General features: G+C 37.2%; 1 protein-coding gene across 1 annotated transcript in view; it reads right to left on the bottom strand.

Annotated features, from left to right (window-relative positions):
* Window positions 1-19,214, bottom strand: part of LOC139736819 (annexin A13-like) — a 28,109-nt gene that overhangs the window by 5,621 nt on the left and 3,274 nt on the right. The window contains exons 2-10 of the mRNA XM_071647481.1: window positions 11,385-11,429; window positions 7,377-7,452; window positions 6,313-6,407; window positions 4,516-4,629; window positions 3,341-3,397; window positions 2,842-2,875; window positions 2,143-2,222; window positions 1,431-1,502; window positions 511-612 (exon numbers count right to left, since the gene is read on the bottom strand). Of these exons, the coding sequence (XP_071503582.1) occupies window positions 511-612; window positions 1,431-1,502; window positions 2,143-2,222; window positions 2,842-2,875; window positions 3,341-3,397; window positions 4,516-4,629; window positions 6,313-6,407; window positions 7,377-7,452; window positions 11,385-11,429 (675 nt within the window). The remainder of the gene's footprint in view (window positions 1-510; window positions 613-1,430; window positions 1,503-2,142; window positions 2,223-2,841; window positions 2,876-3,340; window positions 3,398-4,515; window positions 4,630-6,312; window positions 6,408-7,376; window positions 7,453-11,384; window positions 11,430-19,214) is intronic.

Here is a 19,214-nt window from a genome sequence, read left to right as displayed (position 1 = left end):
ATCATTATTAGTAGTATTATCACTTGAATTAGAAGCATGATTTTTAATAATCACTTTTATCATTATCGTTATCATCAGTATACTATTCTACCTATCATCATACTCGTCATGTACCGATGACAATTACAATTTTGCTTTGCCAAGAGAATAACTATTTGATTGAAATGATAATACATGTAACAATGAATAAAAAAATCACATGAAGTATGAATAATACACAATTGTATGTATCTTTTTGTCTATTTGTTTATCATTAAATTCATCACTGCGCTTTGCATTCAACTGATCGTCAGCATTAACTAATATTGAATGCTGCGCAAGTGGCAAGTAAAGCCTTCTTTGAAATGAAAAGGCACACAGAGAAAAAGGTCACTTTAATAGAGAAATATTAGTGAAAAGTAAGAGAACTGTACAGATGAAAAGGAATATATATATATATATATATATATATATATATATATATATATATATAAATATATCTATTTACGACATGGCCGAATGTATACTCACTGCGTTGTAGGCAAGGAATGTAGCGCGAAGCTGTGGGAAGCTTCTCGTTGCTAGGATACGAGTGAAGACGTTCTCATCTGTACCCCATCTATCCTCACCGGCCTGTGTGGAGAGAGGTAGATGTGAGGCATGGTGAGCGATGTAGGGTAGAGTGACGACATTTTGAAATGCTTTTAGTGTGTACATACATGGTGATCTCTGTCAGTTGTCATTTTCAAAGATGATATATGTATATCCACAGAGGAAGAAGCTCTGAGTGAGATCGTAATACCAATGAGATTGCCATTTTATACACGGTATTATTGTAGGTTTTAAGGGGAAAAGCCTAGCCTTATTACACAATTCATTGCAGGCCATTCCGTTTTCTCAAACGATGAGAATACACTAGGGAATAAATTAATTTAATAAATTAACTTTGTCCAGTGTGGATATCTATACATTGCTACGTCGTCCCTCTGAACCATTCCTGTACAGTGAAAAAAAAGAAAAGCTTAAGGTGTCTTTTGGAATGATTCTGGTCATGCAATTTATTAATCTTTTCTCTAGCGGGGACTTTCGACAGTGTGCACAAAGCTAAGGGGTTTCCTGTATTCCAATCGGCTTTCAAAACGCACAAAGAGCTAAACTGGATGTAACATCGAATACTCAGCCCTCACGGCTGACCCTCTCTCTACTTAAAGGGAATGGCCAGTAACTGATCAGTGGGAATCAATAGGAAAGCTGGGGGATGATTGTTCCAATCCTTGTGGGATTCATTTAAGAGTACATATCTATTGTTGTGTGAAAATTGTTTGCTTCAGAATGGTCTCATATTCAAGTAATGTGCTGTTTAATGTCTCCAGATTAGCATGCCTGTACAGTTGACGGGGCGATCGTTATGACTAGAGGGCGTGTCCGATAAAGACAACGCACACACTTACGTCGAAGAGCTCCTGGGCGTCGGCGGCGGCTTTCTCCTCATCGATTTCCTCGCCGCTCTCGTCACGACCTCCCTGATCGACAACGGGAGAAATGAAATCAATAGCAAACATTGTTGAACGTCGACAATAAGATTTAATGCATGCTTACAAATTTCATACTACACAAGAAGGGGTTAGTGTAGAGTTTTGAATGCACCACACTATCTTACACTATTGACTACCAGTAACGCCAAATGCATAAAAGCACGTGTAGTACTCCACCAACAGAAAAATAGAAGACGTTGTGATTAACTTCACAACGTCTAATCTTAAACAACATCAGCTCTTTAGCTCACCGTTGTCACTTGTCACGCAAAGTGGATAGAGTGCAAACATCAAACACTAGTTCTCTAAACAGTTGAATTTCTAAGTTGCACGACTGTGAATCCTGACAAAAATAATAAATTTCATGACATTTACCACTTGCAAATATTATATTCTAAAAATTAATTATTTCGATATTGCACACGCTTTTAGAGGCGCATGAATTTGCTAACAAGAAGTGCTACTAAAATTAAAACAAAGAGCCAACTGCCATACTTTTATATATTATCTATTGACGAACGCTCTCTTTTTTGAACAAGAACAAAAGAGGGCGCTCTTTAAGTTCATTATGGCAACATAATTGAGAATGTGTCAGTGTAGTGATCATGACCAGTAATGTTTAACTCACCGCGCAGATGGCAAGCATGAGATACTTGAAGTTGCCAGACGTCTCATTCTCTAAGTCCTCCGCCAAGTCTCTTTCGTAAACTGTGAGAAAACAAAATATCTTTTATTGGTGTAATGCTAACAAAAATCTGTCTAATACGCACTCAAATCTCAAAGAAACCAACCAGTTACTGGACGAAATGCCAATACAAATCTATCTAATACACACTCATTTAATCTCAAAGAAATCGACCGACAAACCAGCAAATAACAAATAAAACTACACTGTGCCACGGAAACAAAAGATAAACCCGTCCACATGGTGAAAAAGATTTCTGAAAATATCCAGGAAGCACGGATTTTTTCATCTGCTTACGATACAAAATATAAATGCTTGACACCAATGTCAAACACCCGAATTACATGCTTCATAACGACAGAAATTTTAGATTTCCGAAGATATGTTTACCAATGAATTTTACAAGGAGGAATATAGCGATTTGTCGATTTTTAGTCTGCGAAAAGAAGTATAAGAATAATGTAGGTCTCAAACAGTTTCCTACTTAAGCCATTCCGTACGGGAACCTGTGGCCTGCGCATTAAGTCTATGGGCATTCAATATGGAACGGGTTAAAGCAAGTTGTCTGAGAAATCAGACTTGGTACTAATATTTTTGTTAGAGGTAGTTTCTTCCCATATGAGTGATTAATTGATAACTTACTTGCGGTGTATGCCATCTTGATCGCCTCGATTTCCTAGTGGGAGAAAACAGAGAAGGAAGATCGAACTCGGATGAAGTATACGACAATGACAGCCTGACTTTACATGGAAACGGATTGAAGTGAGGCTATCAGAGCTTAGCGATGAGCGCTATACAAGTTTAGGAAAGTCTACAGAGTAAGATAGTGTGAGGGGGAGGGACAAACAGACAGACAGACAGACAGAAAAAGATACGGAGACAGATGGCAAAACAAAACATAGATAACGCACTTTAAAAATCAGCCCGTGAGTAACTTAAATGAGAAGGACAAAAATCAAGTATAATTTGGTCAACAACAAAAAAGAGGGAAGAAATGTTTAGATGCTATAGTGCATAATGAAAGAGTTATAAGTAGACAGAACATTTAGCAATTATAATCTATACGTCATATTGAAATTTCTCTACATGAAGGATGAAAATTTTAAAGATATTGACAATTTTATAAAATCTGAATACTTACCGCGTTTAATCTCGTGCACATGATCTCAATGATAGTGTTCTCATCTGTTCCCAAGCCCTGTGGAATAAGAGATGGATGTGAACATAATTTACATATATTCAGTGAAGTATTATGAATTCATGCCATATTATGTTTGCGGCAGTGTGGATTCGAGAGATACTGTATTTAGGCGTGTATTAACCCGTTGCGTACGGGAACCGGGTAGAAAGTGCAATAACAGACTAATGGGACTTACAGAATCTCGCAGGTAACGGGTTAACAGCATTGATTTACTTGTCCATCAAGGTAATATTTCGGAATCATACTCTAACAGAAAGAGGGGGATGAATTTACCAGGTGTAACAATAATTATTTCACTGTAGAATTATTTGTAATGAAATCATGGAGAAACCTGAACCCCTACATTATTTTGCTATACGTACATATCAATTTTTAGCTGGTCTTCATTATCGGTACTTACATTATTAAATCTTGCTTATTGAAGACTTAAACGTAGCACTCATGGCCACGATTATTACTGAAAACGACAACAAAATCGAAATGAAAACCGAAAAAAAAATGACCGCCATCGACATTAGTAATCACAGGGCCAGCGCAGTGTTTTCAAAAGTGTGGGGGCCCACTTCCGGGTTTCATGAGCTAACAAGCAAAAAAAAAAAACAAAAAAGGTCCTCTGCTCATCTCTCCCCGTCCACTTCCGGGTTTCTTCAGCTGACAAGCAAAAAAAAAAAAAAAAAAAAAAAAAAAAGGTCCTCAGCTCATTCTCTCCCCTCCCATTTCCGGGTGTTATTAAAAAAAAGGTCTTCAGACAAAACACCTAACCTTACCGCCGCCATATTTCAAAATCTCGTTCTATTTCTTTTTAGTGCCACTTACGTACTTCCGGGTTGAAAAAAGTGTGGGGGCCCAAAGTGATGACACCTTATGTATTCCTTTGTATGGTGCACAAAAAGTGTGGGGGCCCGAGCCCCCACGACCCCCACGGCTGCGCCGGCCCTGAATCATTATCAATATTATCATTTTTCCCATTTTTCCTCACAGCGTCATCTTCAAAACGAGTGTTCGTTCTCATTTCATGTATTCGCTGTTATTTCTCCACCAGTCCCGTCCCCCCCCCCCCCCCACCTCCCCATCCCCGCCCTCCTATCTATCCCCAAGAAAGCCCCCTGACAAACCTTCATGGCTTCTCGCAGCGTCCTGGCGTCGTAGACGGCGGGCGGGTCGAGCATGGCATCGACCGTCTTCTCCAGACTTCCCCTGACCTCATCGCGGAGTTCCTCCTGCAGTTTCTACGATCAAACAAGGAAATAACGATCCGGTTTCATGATCTACATGTGCGATAGAACTCAACATTCAACAGCTTCTGAGCTTGGTTCGATAGCAGTGTCACATGCTAAAAGGATGGTTTAGTACTGGTGGAAATGAGGATCTTCTAACTTTTTTGAGATATCAAGAAACCTCTTTTAGATAGTTCAGAGCATACCATTCTAAGAGGAATTCAAAGTTTATTTGATGAAAAATGGTTTTGGAATGTTTGGGAAATCCAAAAACAAAGTAAAAGAAAGCAATTGTAATAAAATGTGGGTCCCACCTTTTATTAGCATAGCTGTGTTTTGGATATCTCTGCCTTTTCAAAATCAATACTCATCAAATAAATGTTAAATTTCTCTTGGAACCCCGTGCTCTTTCATATTTCATAGAGGTTTCTCATTTTCTCACCAAAAATGTTAGAAACCTGAAGTTAGGAAACAACCATCCACCCTTTAATTACTTCAAATGTGTATGGCAAAGGACCACATGACGAATTCAGGAAGCTCGCCAACCACTTGCCCGTTGCATGCCATCTGGACTGCAGGTACGTGTATGTCGGTAGGTATACTATTTGATAGAAATATCAAACAGTGGAGAAAGAGTTTATTAAATTCCCATATGACTTGCACAGAACACAGCACTTCTAGTAGACTGTGAGTTATCTATTGATAGGCGGTCAATGAGTAATAAATGCAATTGAATGCATTAGTAGATCTGTCAATTGAATTTTTATGCTATCGTTTTGATGAACTGTCAAACATAGCGGAGTACAAGGGGTATTTATACAGGTTAATTGATTAACAAGTGTTCGAAATGTATGTCATCCACTGATAAATGGACTATCCTAAATAGCCAAGCTTTATAGTGCGGAATTATGAAATGTTGAGTGTTACCAATTCATGTCATTTATTCATTCATCCATTCATACATCCATTCATTCATTCATCCATCCATCCATTTATTCGTTCATTCATTCATTCATTCATTCATTCATCCATTCATTCATTCATTCATTCATTCATTCATTCTCATATTTTTAACTTTTCCTCATATATTATATTGGTAGTATACTATTTGAACCATTGAATATGCCGTCTTTATTGTGGTTACCATTTCTATCTTTTTTTTATCTAAAAAACACCATCTTTCTTGTTCACTTTTATTCTTATGTAAATGAATCAATCTTCAGTTAATTCTCACCATTGCGTTTTTGAAACGTAAATAATTATGATATGAAGTCAAGTTTGTTTAAAAGGTTTGGTTCATTATCGTTCATTCAATTTTGCGTGGATGATACATGACAGGTTGATACTGGTTGCTAAAATTTGCTAGTCATATGGGGATGAACAAAACGGGCTGGGTTTTATTCTCCCTTTTCAAGGAAAAAAAAAAGAGACAATACATTTGACAAAGGTTTTTTTTTTTTTCTTTCTTCTCTAATCCTTGTTGTTGTTTATACCAATGTCTACGAGAGTAGTAACAGAATTTCACCATCATGTTAAAAACAGACACGACAGAGGGAAGATACGAGTAAAATATGGAGAAACTAATCATTATGTAAAAAGGGGAATTCCGTAAGCCAAGCAGGAAGAGGAAGTCATTAATGAATTGTTAGAATGGTAGACTAATATTTTAAGAAGGGAGATAAGGATGATACTTACCCTGCCAAAAGATGACAGGAATTTGAATTTGATTTGCTGCCTCTGTTCATTTGTGCGGTTGGCCAAAATTTCAATGATCTTGTCCTCATCGGTTCCTGTATAGATTAAAGGCATCATTAACCATTAATGCAGATGGAAAAAAAAAAACTAGCTTTAGTGCTTCAAATTAGTTCTAGAATGTAAGTTAGGTATAGAAACAACCAAATGTAAAATAACTAATATTAAATATTGTTGAATATACAAAATGTGAACAATAGTTATCTTTTTTTCACGCCTACAGCTGTGGTTTATTGCGAAAAATAGTGATATCCTTATATTTTATGCTTTATTGCGAAATTTTTATATGATGGATGTTTCGCGATACAACTGGCCTACAAAGGTGCATCAAATGTAATAACTCAAACATTTTTTAAATCACTGCTCCCAATGACAAACAGTAGGTTTACCTTTAACAGGGGAAACACGAAAGCACTTCATGTCCCCGGACATTGAGCTAAATTCTAACTTCATTAACCGCCACGTGTTTGATCGGTTAATTATATCCCCATGTTATCAATCTCCATGATTCATTAACGCCATGTGTTGGTATATCACATTCAACATGGAAGTGTCTGACTTTTTATCTGAGATTTGATCTAGAATTATGAATAAAACTGAGAGTCTGCTAACATTGTTACAAATGTATCTCATATCATCAGATATTTCTTCTTTGAGATTATGGGGGAGGGGGTGGAATTGTTGGCAGCTCGCCAGTGAATGAACTTCACGTAAAATGGAATAATGGAAGCATGGAGTTAACCCTATATTCCAATGCCCCCTCCCCCTTAGAAAAAAAAATGGCATACAGGTTTCATTGATGCCCTGGGGTAAATAAACTTGGGGCCCCTCTCAATTGCGGAGAGTTATCTTGACAGGTTCTGTTGCTGTGCTGTTTCTTTTTTACTTTATTTCTTATTCTACTTCTAGAGTTTCGCACACATTTCTATGGGAAATAAAATACTACAAAAATATTGTGTCGGACCAGTTACTTTACACGAGGAACTGCAGACGAAATCCTGTCTCACCTATGCCAGAGATGGCGTCCTGCAGAGCAACAGCATCGGCCTCAGGGTCAAAGTCGTCCAGTGCAAGAATCGTTCCCTGGGAGACAAAACGCGATTAAGATAGTCATAATCATTAATATTATCATCAGGGGCGGATCCAGGAATTCTGTAAATGGGTGGGGGGGGGGGGGGGGGGAGACTAATATTTCTGGTGTCACTTCCGTCTTTCATTTAATTTTTTCTTTCTATTTTTGTTTTTGTGTTTAACGAAAGAAATAAAAACGAAAAATAAAGGGGTGGAGGGGGGGGGGGGGCATGTTCCGGACTGGCGTCCCCCTCTGGATCCGCCACTGATCATTGTCATTCGACCATGTTGATAGGTTGACGAGCGTCAGTATTGATGGGGAAACATCGTGTTAGTGTTGCTTTCACTGTTATCTTAAGGCGCGGCTGAGAAACTTCGTAATAGGGGTGGCAAAAAAATGGAACTTATGATTATTATCATCATCATCATAGTTGTTGTCGTTTAGTAGTAGCACAGTTCATAGAATAGTAATATCAGTAACAGTAGTGATGTAGGTGGAGGTAGTTGTAGACCACTGGTCCTGACTATTATTTCCTCTTTGAGTTATTGAGTCAAGATGGAGGCCAGTGAAAGTTGCATACACATCACAGTTCATAAATTAAGAATATAATTATGGTCTATTCTCCAGCACTATTCTCAAGCACAGAGAGTGTGTGTGTGTGGGGGGGGGGGGGGAGGAGGCTAGGGAACTTGTTGACTCGTTTATGATGACATCCCGTAAACTTTGTACAGAAGCCAACGTATTAAAGAAGTCGACAGATGTGTTCTTGCACTGTTTTAATATCAGAACGCAGGATATTAATGATGCCTATGGTCTTGGAAAAATGAGGGCTGCAATTTTCAATTTGGAGGGGGGGGGGAGGCAGAAGTTTTTGTCACAGTGTAATAAAGTTCGTGATGTGTCATTTTTGTACGTATCATAAAGCTATGACAGGTTTTACCGGGCATGACGTTTGAGATCGTACTCGACTTTTCTCAGAATGGTACTTGTTTGACATTGGTTACAGGGAGGATGCCAAAATTAATGACAGCGTTGCTTTGCTAGCCGGCAATGGCCGGTGTCCCGAGATCAACAAACTGACTGATTAGCGTAATTCCCTCATTCTAGAAAGACCGTTGTATCACAGTAACCTCTCTTTGAGAATACTATCTTCTTCTTTTTTGTCTGCACATTGAAGTGGCAAATATGTGTAGAGAGAAATTCTCGAAAAATCGTGTTCAAATTTTAGATAGTTACTTCTGAGTGCATATGAGCACTACATAAAAGTTATTTCGATCACTTCCTCGTTAATGTGTCAATGGCCAACTTTAGCTGATATTTGAAGATACATTATGTCAATAACCTCCTCTTTGTCTGCGTAAATAATCTTGATATTACCGATTATACCTTAACCACTTCAGAGACAGAAAGCAGGTGGGCGTGTGAGGGCGCATAAAGGTAATGTTCTCCACATGCAAAAGGGGGATCAGCGACAAATGGCCCCGGTATTGGAAATATTAGTAGCCGTTAAATGCCCCAAATCTTTACCCAATTTTGCTCTTTCTTCAAAATCTTCCAAAGGACCTATATACGCTGTAGGACTCTCACATGGATGTAACACCGGTGTAATTATGTAGATTGATGTGAGCTCGGCAAAGTTATATTCAATTCTGAAATGAGCCTGTATGTAATGTTAATTGCTAACATAAAGACGGCTTGCGACTTTAACAAAACCAGACGTTCACGTTTTGCTACTTCAACTTCGCCTCTAAAGACGATAAGTGCCAAGACTTTGGTTAATGATTCTTAGCATGTGTCAAACATTCGTCAAGATAATAATTATTATCGATGGGCACGAAGCATAATGTTAGACACAATTTTCGATACGTGCATGTGTAGTACTTTTTTTTCATCGTACGTTGATATAAGCCAGTTTTGTCTGGAAGAAATCAATTTCATCGTGGATCAATAAGGGTGCACTTGTAATGATAATTCAGACCTCGAATGACAAGGTACAACCTTATAGGGAAGAGTCGCCTGAAAAATGAGATAGCTTCGAAAGAGTTAGTTGTACTTTTCCAACACATTCTTTGTTGATGATACCATAATACCAATTGGTTTTTGCTACATTCCTCTTTTGTTTTTAAGGAATTATACTTGGCTTCCTTGTTCATTTGTTTGTTTGTTTATTTCTTGACTGGTTTTCGGTAGTCGCTTTGTTCCTCGGTCGGTAGATTCTGCTTCGAAGTAGCTATAAAACAACCCAATTCCACTCAAAAACTTTAGTACTTTTAAACCTCCTCCCTTCCCTCATCCCCCAGCCAACTCTCCTCTCTTTTGATTTGGTTACGAATTAAACCATTGTCTGGGAAACGTGAATCAGAGAATTAATTGTCTTGAATTTCGTCTGTCAGCAGGAACCCCAAAATATCTCCCAAGTAGGTCAGCGATGGATGCTGGTGACTATAATAGCCCTGGTTGCTCAAGTTGAACTAGAAATAATTGACAGGGTGGAACGTTTCCGCTCAAATTCAACGTGTGACAGTCTCGAATCACGGAGCTTTATTTCCACCTCCTTGCTCAAACTCCATATAGGCAGAATCGAACTTTACTCGGATCGCGATTCTGAATTGAGAACTCCGTCACCTATCCATTTCATCATCAAGTATAGATTCGTTTTATACTTTTTTTTCTGTTTTCTATATTGAAAATGATTCATTAATGCGTATATTGCTCTGTGTACATAGCTCCATCGACTGGATTCGTTTTATGAGAGTATTTGCTTTCCGTTATATATATATATATATATATATATATATATATATATATATTTTATCCAGCTTGGCGAAGCATCTGATCTGGACTGGTGCACAAGGAGACATTGATTTATTACTCTACGGATGTGAACGTACCCGCATTATGAAGTCTAATAGCTGTCTACTTCTCTCATTTTCGCTCTCTGTCTTTCTGTCAATCTGTCTGTCTGTCTGTCTACCTACACCCTAAATACTGAAATGGTATATGTATCAGTGTTTAAAATGTTGTTACTCCTCGAACCTTTGTGTAAATGTTAGATTTAACACTCAAAATGTTGGATTTACCATTTCTGAACCGGTAATTCAACAATTTGAGTGTTAATTTTAACCTTTTTTTGTGTGTTAACTTAAACATTCAACAATAGGCTGGAGGAGTACGTGAATATGTTGATTTCACATTTCATCTTTAGAGTGTATTTCTTTTCACCTATTTTGTTTGTTTGTCTGTCTGTCTGTCTGTTTGACCGTTTACGCTTCTTTCCGGGTTTTTTTTTTCTCATTCTCTTCTTGATCCTCTTCCGTACTCCCCTCCCCTCATCTTCTTCTTTCTCCGTCCTTTTCCTTCCTTCTCGATCCACTCTCCTCTGATTCTTCTATCCTTATCTTTTCTTCTCCCCATCCTCCTCTCTTCCCCCCCCCCCCCCGCCTTGTCTTTGCCCTGTGTCTTCCCTCCTTCTTCTCATAAAGTGGATCCCATCATGTAATTCAGATCAGATCAGTTTAATTGATATTTATTTCAATCATTCCAACAATAATTTAAACAAAATGACGAGTTTTATTGCAAAATGAACTAAGAGCCATTCTTAAACATTCTACAGTAAGTTCGTCATCAGATAGAGCAAAATTAAACCTTTCCAGTAATACCTCACTTGTGGCATAACAAGGAATATTCCAGAAGTTCTGATTAAAAATATTCTGTACTTTCTTATTATTTTCTCTGTGTTTTTAGCAGCTTTAATCACAAATATCTCAACTTAACAAGAATGGAGTTAGCTCGTTTTGCGATAAAACTCTTCAAATACAAATCATGTATTACACAACTGTTGTTGTATCACGTGGTAAGAATGCATAATATTTATACAAGGATCATAAAGTATAATAAACTTTATATCCAATTTCGTATCTGCCACAGTTTTAATAATACTCACCAGTAGCTCCATGCCCTCACGGGCTAGACGGTACTTGATGACGTACTGCAGGTATAAAAGATAAAGTAACAAACAACGTTAAGAATGTTTATGACATTATACCATTAGATTCGCCGTTCTTGAAATATTTTTTGTGTCAAATACGTTATGTATAAAGGCAAAGTACACTCAACCTTCGAGTCAATACTACTACAACCAGGCAAATCTATAAGTGAGTAGTTCAATTCAATTCAATTTAATCTCTATTTCCAATTCAATAAATAGATATAAAAATACATGTGAATCAAAGGCAAAGCATACACCCAACCTTCGAGTCAATATTACTACTTAACTATAAGTGAGTAGTTCAGTTCAATTCAATTTAATTTAATCTCTATTTCCGATTCAATATATCAATACAAAAATTTATGTGAATATGAACAAACTCTATACAAAATTATAGATATAGAACAATGAAAACATTGATGAAAAGAAGGTGAGATTACGAAAAAAGAAAAAAAAGGCATGGGAAAACAGATTGCACAGGTACATAAAGAACACAAGAGCAACATCATTATTCTGTGTGTGAAGTTAATCGAAAAATGGTATGTGCGTAGAAAGCCAAATAGCCTTGTTATGTTGCACACACCCCAAGATATAATCATTATTCATTATCATCATTAACAATTCAAGAATTATAAATACCAAACTGTTTCTGATAAGAAAAAGATATATACTTTAATACCATGTCATGATCAATTGTCTGAAATTTGAAAATATCCCAGACACATACAACTAAAATTATTGTCAATTTCTTTTTACGAGCAGCAAGAGACTCTTGTTATGCCATTGTATGAGCAGAGAAGAGATAATTAAAATATCGTAAAAGCACCAACGCAGCTATATAATTATACTGACACTCTCTTTCAGACATTTGTTCGAAACAGAAGATGATTGTTGTCTAAACCTGTCTACGTAAATTGAGTGCTCTTAGACTTCAACTTGTGGGAAATTGAAACGTATATGCATGCACGCGATTATGGAGTGCGGATATTATAAAAAGACAAAATAAAGAAATAAATTCAGAACACTCAATTCCAGAACTTTTGAGAAACAACCGGTACAAAGGATATTACAAGAGTGTTTATCCTCTGATACTATGTTCGATGTCTACGTCATCACTGAGACAATACAAAAGAATCATGTCTGGGAAGTTTTCAAAAATTTCATAATCAATTTACCAAGTTTGATGTAACCCGATAATATCCGTTTTCATGGCGTATTTACCATGGTGATAACGATAATAATAATAATGATAATAATAATAATGATAATAATAATAATAATTATTGTTATCATATGTATTATTATTATTATTATTATTATTATTATTACTATTATTATTATTATTATAATTATTGTTATTATGATAGTGATAGAAATGATAACAATGCTATACACACAATGGTAATAAATATTACTTTTTCTCCTGCTACTACTTCAACAATTGATAACACTACCAGACGATAGTAATTATGATTATTGTAAGTACTGTAATAATTCTTTTTATCATTATCATAAACATTGCTGTTTCATAGAATTTATCTATCATTAAATTAGCATCATCATATTTGCTATGGTAATAACCGAAGAATAACCATACTAGAAGTGTATTGCAATGCATATTGTATATTAAACTAAGGTATAGTGTCGGTAGTAGACGAAGCAGAAGGGTCGCTTGTGTATCATTAAGTAGGTTCCATTTGGTGGTAGGGACATGACGCAAATCTCTCGTTTGAAGAGGCTACACCCCAGTAAATAATGCCAGTGCATATCTTGGCAATCAATGACTTAAAGTCAAAGATATAAAACACCTGTTTCTTGACCCTGGCCTAATCTAAGCATAAGTCGTCGCCACAGCGCCACAGGAGGTGGGGGGGGGGGGGGCACCGCGAGAGGAGGAGATTATTTTGGTTTTGGCATGGGCCATGTAGCTCCATGGTGCGTGTGTGTGTGTACGTGTGTGTGTGTGTGTGAGTGTAGACATTCAGCGTATGCAGACAGAGCATGCCTGTACTGTAGTGACCGGAACTATTGTCATTCCATTTTGCTCTCCCCTTCTCCCTCCCCCATCTCTCCCCCTCTCCCTCCCTCTCTCCCCCTCGCTCTCCCCCTCTCTCTCTCTCTCTCTCTCTCTCCCTCTCTCTCTCTTTCTCAATGATCCAGTCAGCAGGCTGATTGTAACCAGGGAGGTAGTCTCACCTCCCCGTTGTAACTCACTGCCAAATAGCACATTGTCAGCACCGGCAAACTGGCAATGCTCTCCTTCTTATTCCTGTATTTTCGTTATTTACGGGTCGATTTTTTTCGTTCGAAATGTAAAATGGATGACCATAGAATTTCTCAATAGAATATAAAATTGAAAACTTTAGAAAGGATAGAGAAAATTGAGTTCACTTTGAATGGTCTGCCACAGGCAGATATCCTTATCATGCTCTTACGTAATACGACAGCTGCTTTCTCAACGATCCAGTCAGCAGGCTGATTGTAACCAGGGAGTAGTCTCACCTCCCCGTTGTAACTCACTGCCAAATAGCACCGGCAAACTGGCAATGCTCTCCTTCTTATTCCTGTATTTTCGTTATTTACGGGTCAATTTTTTTCGTTTGAAATGTAAAATGGATGACCATAGAATTTCTCAATAGAATATAAAATTGAAAACTTTAGAAAGGATAGAGAAAATTGAGTTCACCTTGAATGGTCTGCCACAGGCAGATATCCTTATCATGCTCTTACGTAATACGACAGCTGCTGGAGTCATCAAACCCTGGCTTGGCCTCCAGGTTTGTCACGCCTGAGCAGAAAGTTTATTTGCAATGAACAAGTACTTCGACTCCCAACTCCCAAACGACAAATATACGCACCCCACTTTGGGTATACCTCAGTTGGGGACTCGCCTCAAACGAGGGATTGACGGCATGGATGTGTTCGGACCCTTTTTGCGAATTACGTTTCGCCAGTTATCATTTTTTAAAATCATCTTAATTTTGTATTCAGTTTGTATTTATTATACTTATATTAACTTGATTTTTCTGTAATTCTGTATGAAAATTTGTATGTATTTTGTGTGGTTTTTATGCGGGGCCCCTTTGTAAAATAGTCTTTTAACTGAAAGGGATACCCTGTGAAAAATAATACTTACTAAATGAATAAATTCATAGATAGATAGATAGATAGATAGATAAATAAATAGGTAGATAATTAGATAGATAGATAGATAGATAGATAGATAGATAGATATATAGATAGATAGATGAATAAATAAGTCAAACTGGACAGAAGAATTTCACTGATATTTAACTAGGAATATAAAAGTTATGGAATTATGTTTTTTCACGAAATATCAATCGATCAGGTGGGTGAAGTGAGGATGTCACTGTCTTAAGAACCTCTCCTATAATTGCTTGATGCAAATGACTATAAAGCACATGTTTTTGGCAGATAAGTTTGCCACTATATATACATCAAACATCATCCACGCAAGGTTATAACAACCGTAGCTAGCTGCGATAAATGCGATTTCTTCTACTATTTCTTTTTTTTTTATCATTTCCTCCAGTTTCATACAATTATTATTGTGACAGATATCAATTATGGTGAACTTCAAACTTCTCAAACATTATCATTTTACAGGGGACTCCAATTAAACTTATATCGTTCTGTTATCGTTCTTTCTATCGTTCTATATCATTAATGTCACCTCAGATAGATTATAGAGGTTTTGCCGTGGAGGGTATGTTGATGGGATTCGAACCCGAGCCTCTCACACACGAGTCATGTGGATAACCACAGCATCTTAATTGTCACGTCACCCCTATAGTTCCGATCGTGTGTGTCTTATCACAACCTCATTACCGAGGATTAATCATTTGTGTGCTGTGTGGTTACTCATTAACCCGGGGGTTATCACAATAACGGCATAAAGGTGGTGGTTACTTCTTTCATTAGCGTGCTTTTCCTCCTTCGGTGGTCCCCGTACATACCTGTGTTTAAGATGTACAGATATAGTGCACGTATAATGAAGCTCGCTTAAGAATGTGGAATGCCGTGTAAGATTGGTATTGCATTTTTGTCTCCTTTTTTTTTTTTGCATTCATGTGTGTTGTTCCTTTTTACATTCTTTGTGTTGGTAGTTCTGTTAGTCAAGGTATAGACGGTGGTAAAATATGAATGGATATCAGTGGATATGATGTACTGGTAAAGGTGTATAGATTAAAGTACACACAGAGACAAAACTCTTTCCGTCTCTATAATAAATCAAAGCTGAAAAGATTTGAGAGCAGCGTAGCATCTTTGATCTCACGTCAGTCATCGGAACCACATTCCTTGCCATGAAATGAAGTTCTTTGGAAAAAGTAATTTAATTGCTCTGCTGCGAATGTAAAGAGAGTTTCAGTTTGCATCCAAAGAAAAAGACCGAATGTCTGGACCTGCGTCTTGAGACGTACGAAAAGTCAAAACCAACAACATGGTAATATTTAAAGGGATGGTACAGTTTCGGTTGAGATGAGATTTCAGGTTTCCAACCTTTTTTTTACGATGATTTTCTTTTTTGAGATAATGAGATATATGAAATATGAAACAGCATATAATTCTAAGAGGAATTAAAGTTTATTTAACCACAATTAGTCTTGAAATGGCTAGATAGCCAAAACGAAGCGATCCTGATAAATGGTGGGACCCACCTTTTATTAGGATGGCATTGTTTTGCTATACTTTACAGCCATTTAAAAACCAATTTTCATCACATAAACTTTGAATTCCTCTCGGAATCACGTGCTGTTTAAAATTTCATAAAATGGTTTCTAAGTAGGCTACCCTATCTCGCAAAAAGTTAGAAGCTGAATCCTCGTCTCAACCAATACTAAATCATCCCTTCAAAGTCCACTTGATTAAGCATGAACATAATGTCCCTTGGCCAAGTTATTGCACAAGAGCTGATATACGGGGAGATGAACCCGAGGCCTCAACTTTGAGAGTCTTTTGTCATATCCACTGAGCTACAACGACTCGAATGAAAGAATTCTTCGCGAATTGATGTGATAATCTCCAGTTAAATATCTTTTCTCTCTCTTTTTTTCCGAACAACCGCTAAAAGTCGTGACTCATAAACTTGGCAGTCTCTATTTACCTATAAAAAGTGCACTTACAAGAGAAACAAGACCTGAAGAGAAGTGAGGAGAGAAAGAGCGGGGGGACATGTATAGGAAGAGAAATAGTTGCAAAGAATGAACAATTCTACCTTGCAGATAAAACAGTATATACTTGAAATGGAAAGCTTGAAATTTTTGCAAACCAAGGGGAATTTGCTCTAAAAAAGAAACATGTACTCCCACGACAAGACTTTTGCAATAATTAAAGCGCGGGAAATATCTGTCTTCAAAAAAACAGGCGTGTCGCACCAAATATTCTGTTGCAGATAACAAGTAAGGAAGGTTTATGATGTCATGCTCAAATAAGACAATGAGTAACTGTACAGGAAAGACGGGCCTTATCTGCTAGTATTTGTGCATTCCGAAAACATACGTTAATACCAAGGACGGCGCTATTTGAGAACGTGCAATTTGTAGCGCTAATTAGTGAGCGATTGTTTAAACTGTTACTGGGTGCGACGTGGCAATAACTGTCAGACGGGAAAATGTTGTCTGCTAGAAATGTGTTTGATATCGTTCCGATATGAGTGTAGTGTAGGAAATCCACCCAAAGTGCTATCTTGTTTCAGATTTAGAGTCTTTAAAGAGTTTTCCTTTTCCGCAAGCATCATTCTTGACTTATACCCCCCCCCCCCCCCCCCCGTCTTGGCACTGTTTTCATGGCAACGCGGAAGGCAAACAATGGGTTGCATGATCCTTACAATCATTTCTCTTGTCATATCCGCTGAGCAAGGATCGTCAGCGACCGAGTGGTACTAAATTTGGAGCACAGACCCGGTTGACATTTTCTATGTCTGGCGAATAATTAATTGGAATCCTGGGAGACAACGAAAGTTTCAGTTGATCATTAACGGTAAACTCAACGGGAGCACTCGTCATTCTCAAAACTACTCATTTTTTATAGAGTGGGACTCCGCTTCACGATCAATGTCGATGTTTATACAAGAAGTGTATGAAGGGATTTGAATGAAAGAAGTTTCAGCGACCTTCACATGAAATGAAAAGTTTATGGGATCTCAATATTGTCATTGTGAAATCAAACCTAACCACTTAGAAATAGATAAGATGATGCTACATGGTTATCACGTAGCCTCACAAACCATTAAACCTGTTATCAATCTGCACAAGAATCTTTATTGAGAGTATCCTTTTCTGTAATGAAATCCACTCGATGTGCGCGTATCTTTCACGTCAATTTGCATCTATTTGTTATTTTCATTATCATTATTATTATTATCATTATCATCATTATATCTTTCTTTTTTTACCGCGGTATAAAGAATAGCAAGAGAGGTGATAAACTTTCTTGATTGAAATAGTTTGCAAAAAATATCTTTTACTTTATCTATCCATCAAATTTAATTTGATGTTGGTGCCGCTCTGAGCTGGATAGGCAAAAATTAAAAACAAATCAGGAATGAAATTATATAAATGTCAATTAAATGCTTTGTATAGTTAAAAACTATTTGTATCAACCCAAACATACATGCAGCTGATCCAGGTTAAAAGTGAACAGCACACTCACAAAAGTTCAGTGTATTCCATATCTCTTTCGAGCGCAGTTGTTTGGTAGTCCATAGGAACTGATGATTTGGTGTAGTATTAATTGTTAACACCTGCGATCTAATGGCGATAGATTCTACCCTGAAAACAAGATCTTACTCGTCGTCGTATACGCCATACTGAGCATGCTCTAAATGACGTCATCATCATGCTGCTCCTGCACTCAGTTAAGAAAATCTGAAATGTCAAACGTGTATCGCCACTACAAGCTCCACGTTGTGTAGAATAGTAAAATCAAGCAAGCAGAAGGCTAGAATTTTAAGAAATTTTGGACATAGAGTAAGAAAGTTATTGCACTTTGACAATTAAACATATAAATTAGAATTAGGCGATGACGTCATCGTGTTTCCATTCTGCAACGTTACTGGCATGTACATAAAACGTTCCTATTGCAAACTAATGGGTAAGGAAATGACATAGCAACCTCATCTGAATTATGGCTAAATAAATCTGGTATCATTATCTTGCGAATACATGTGAAACTATCATTCATTTGCGTTCTTATATCATGTCTGACATCAAAGAAGCGTCTTATTGGTCCTTTTCCTTGATTATCATTCCTCAAAGCGAGCTTTAACGTTAAGTCGCGTTTCACTTTAACTCACTCTGGTGCAGAAAATCAAGGATATTTCCAATCTCGGCTGTCGACAGACGCTTATTCGAAAAGTCACGCTTCCCCATTTCCGTGTGATTTTCACGAGATTGTGAGTGTACGCCTTCACGTCAGCGCAACCTCAATCGACAGATAAAATGACACAGAAATGTATTAGAACTTTATTCAGATCTATGTACTGAATCAAAGTTCTGTAAGTGAATCTCCTCTCACGTGATCTCGTTTTGCGTATATTGACCAATCAAAATCGACGACGAATTATATTTTCGTTCAGAGTTTTTATTTCCACCATAAATTATCTCTACCTGATGAAGTGATGGTTATAAATAAAATAGAAACTATAATGCGATCAGAAGTGTTCTTCACACAAATTGTATTTTCGTTTAAAGTTTTTATTTTCACCATTGATTATTCTTACCTGATGAAGTGATGGTTATAAATAGAATAGAAACTATAATGCGA

This window comes from Diadema antillarum, unplaced genomic scaffold, assembly GCF_040938485.1.
Source record: "Diadema antillarum isolate AM-2024a unplaced genomic scaffold, OU_Dant_1.0 seq00000663_RagTag, whole genome shotgun sequence".
Lineage (NCBI taxonomy): Eukaryota > Metazoa > Echinodermata > Echinoidea > Diadematoida > Diadematidae > Diadema > Diadema antillarum.
This window is presented reverse-complemented; position numbering and strand designations above follow the sequence as displayed.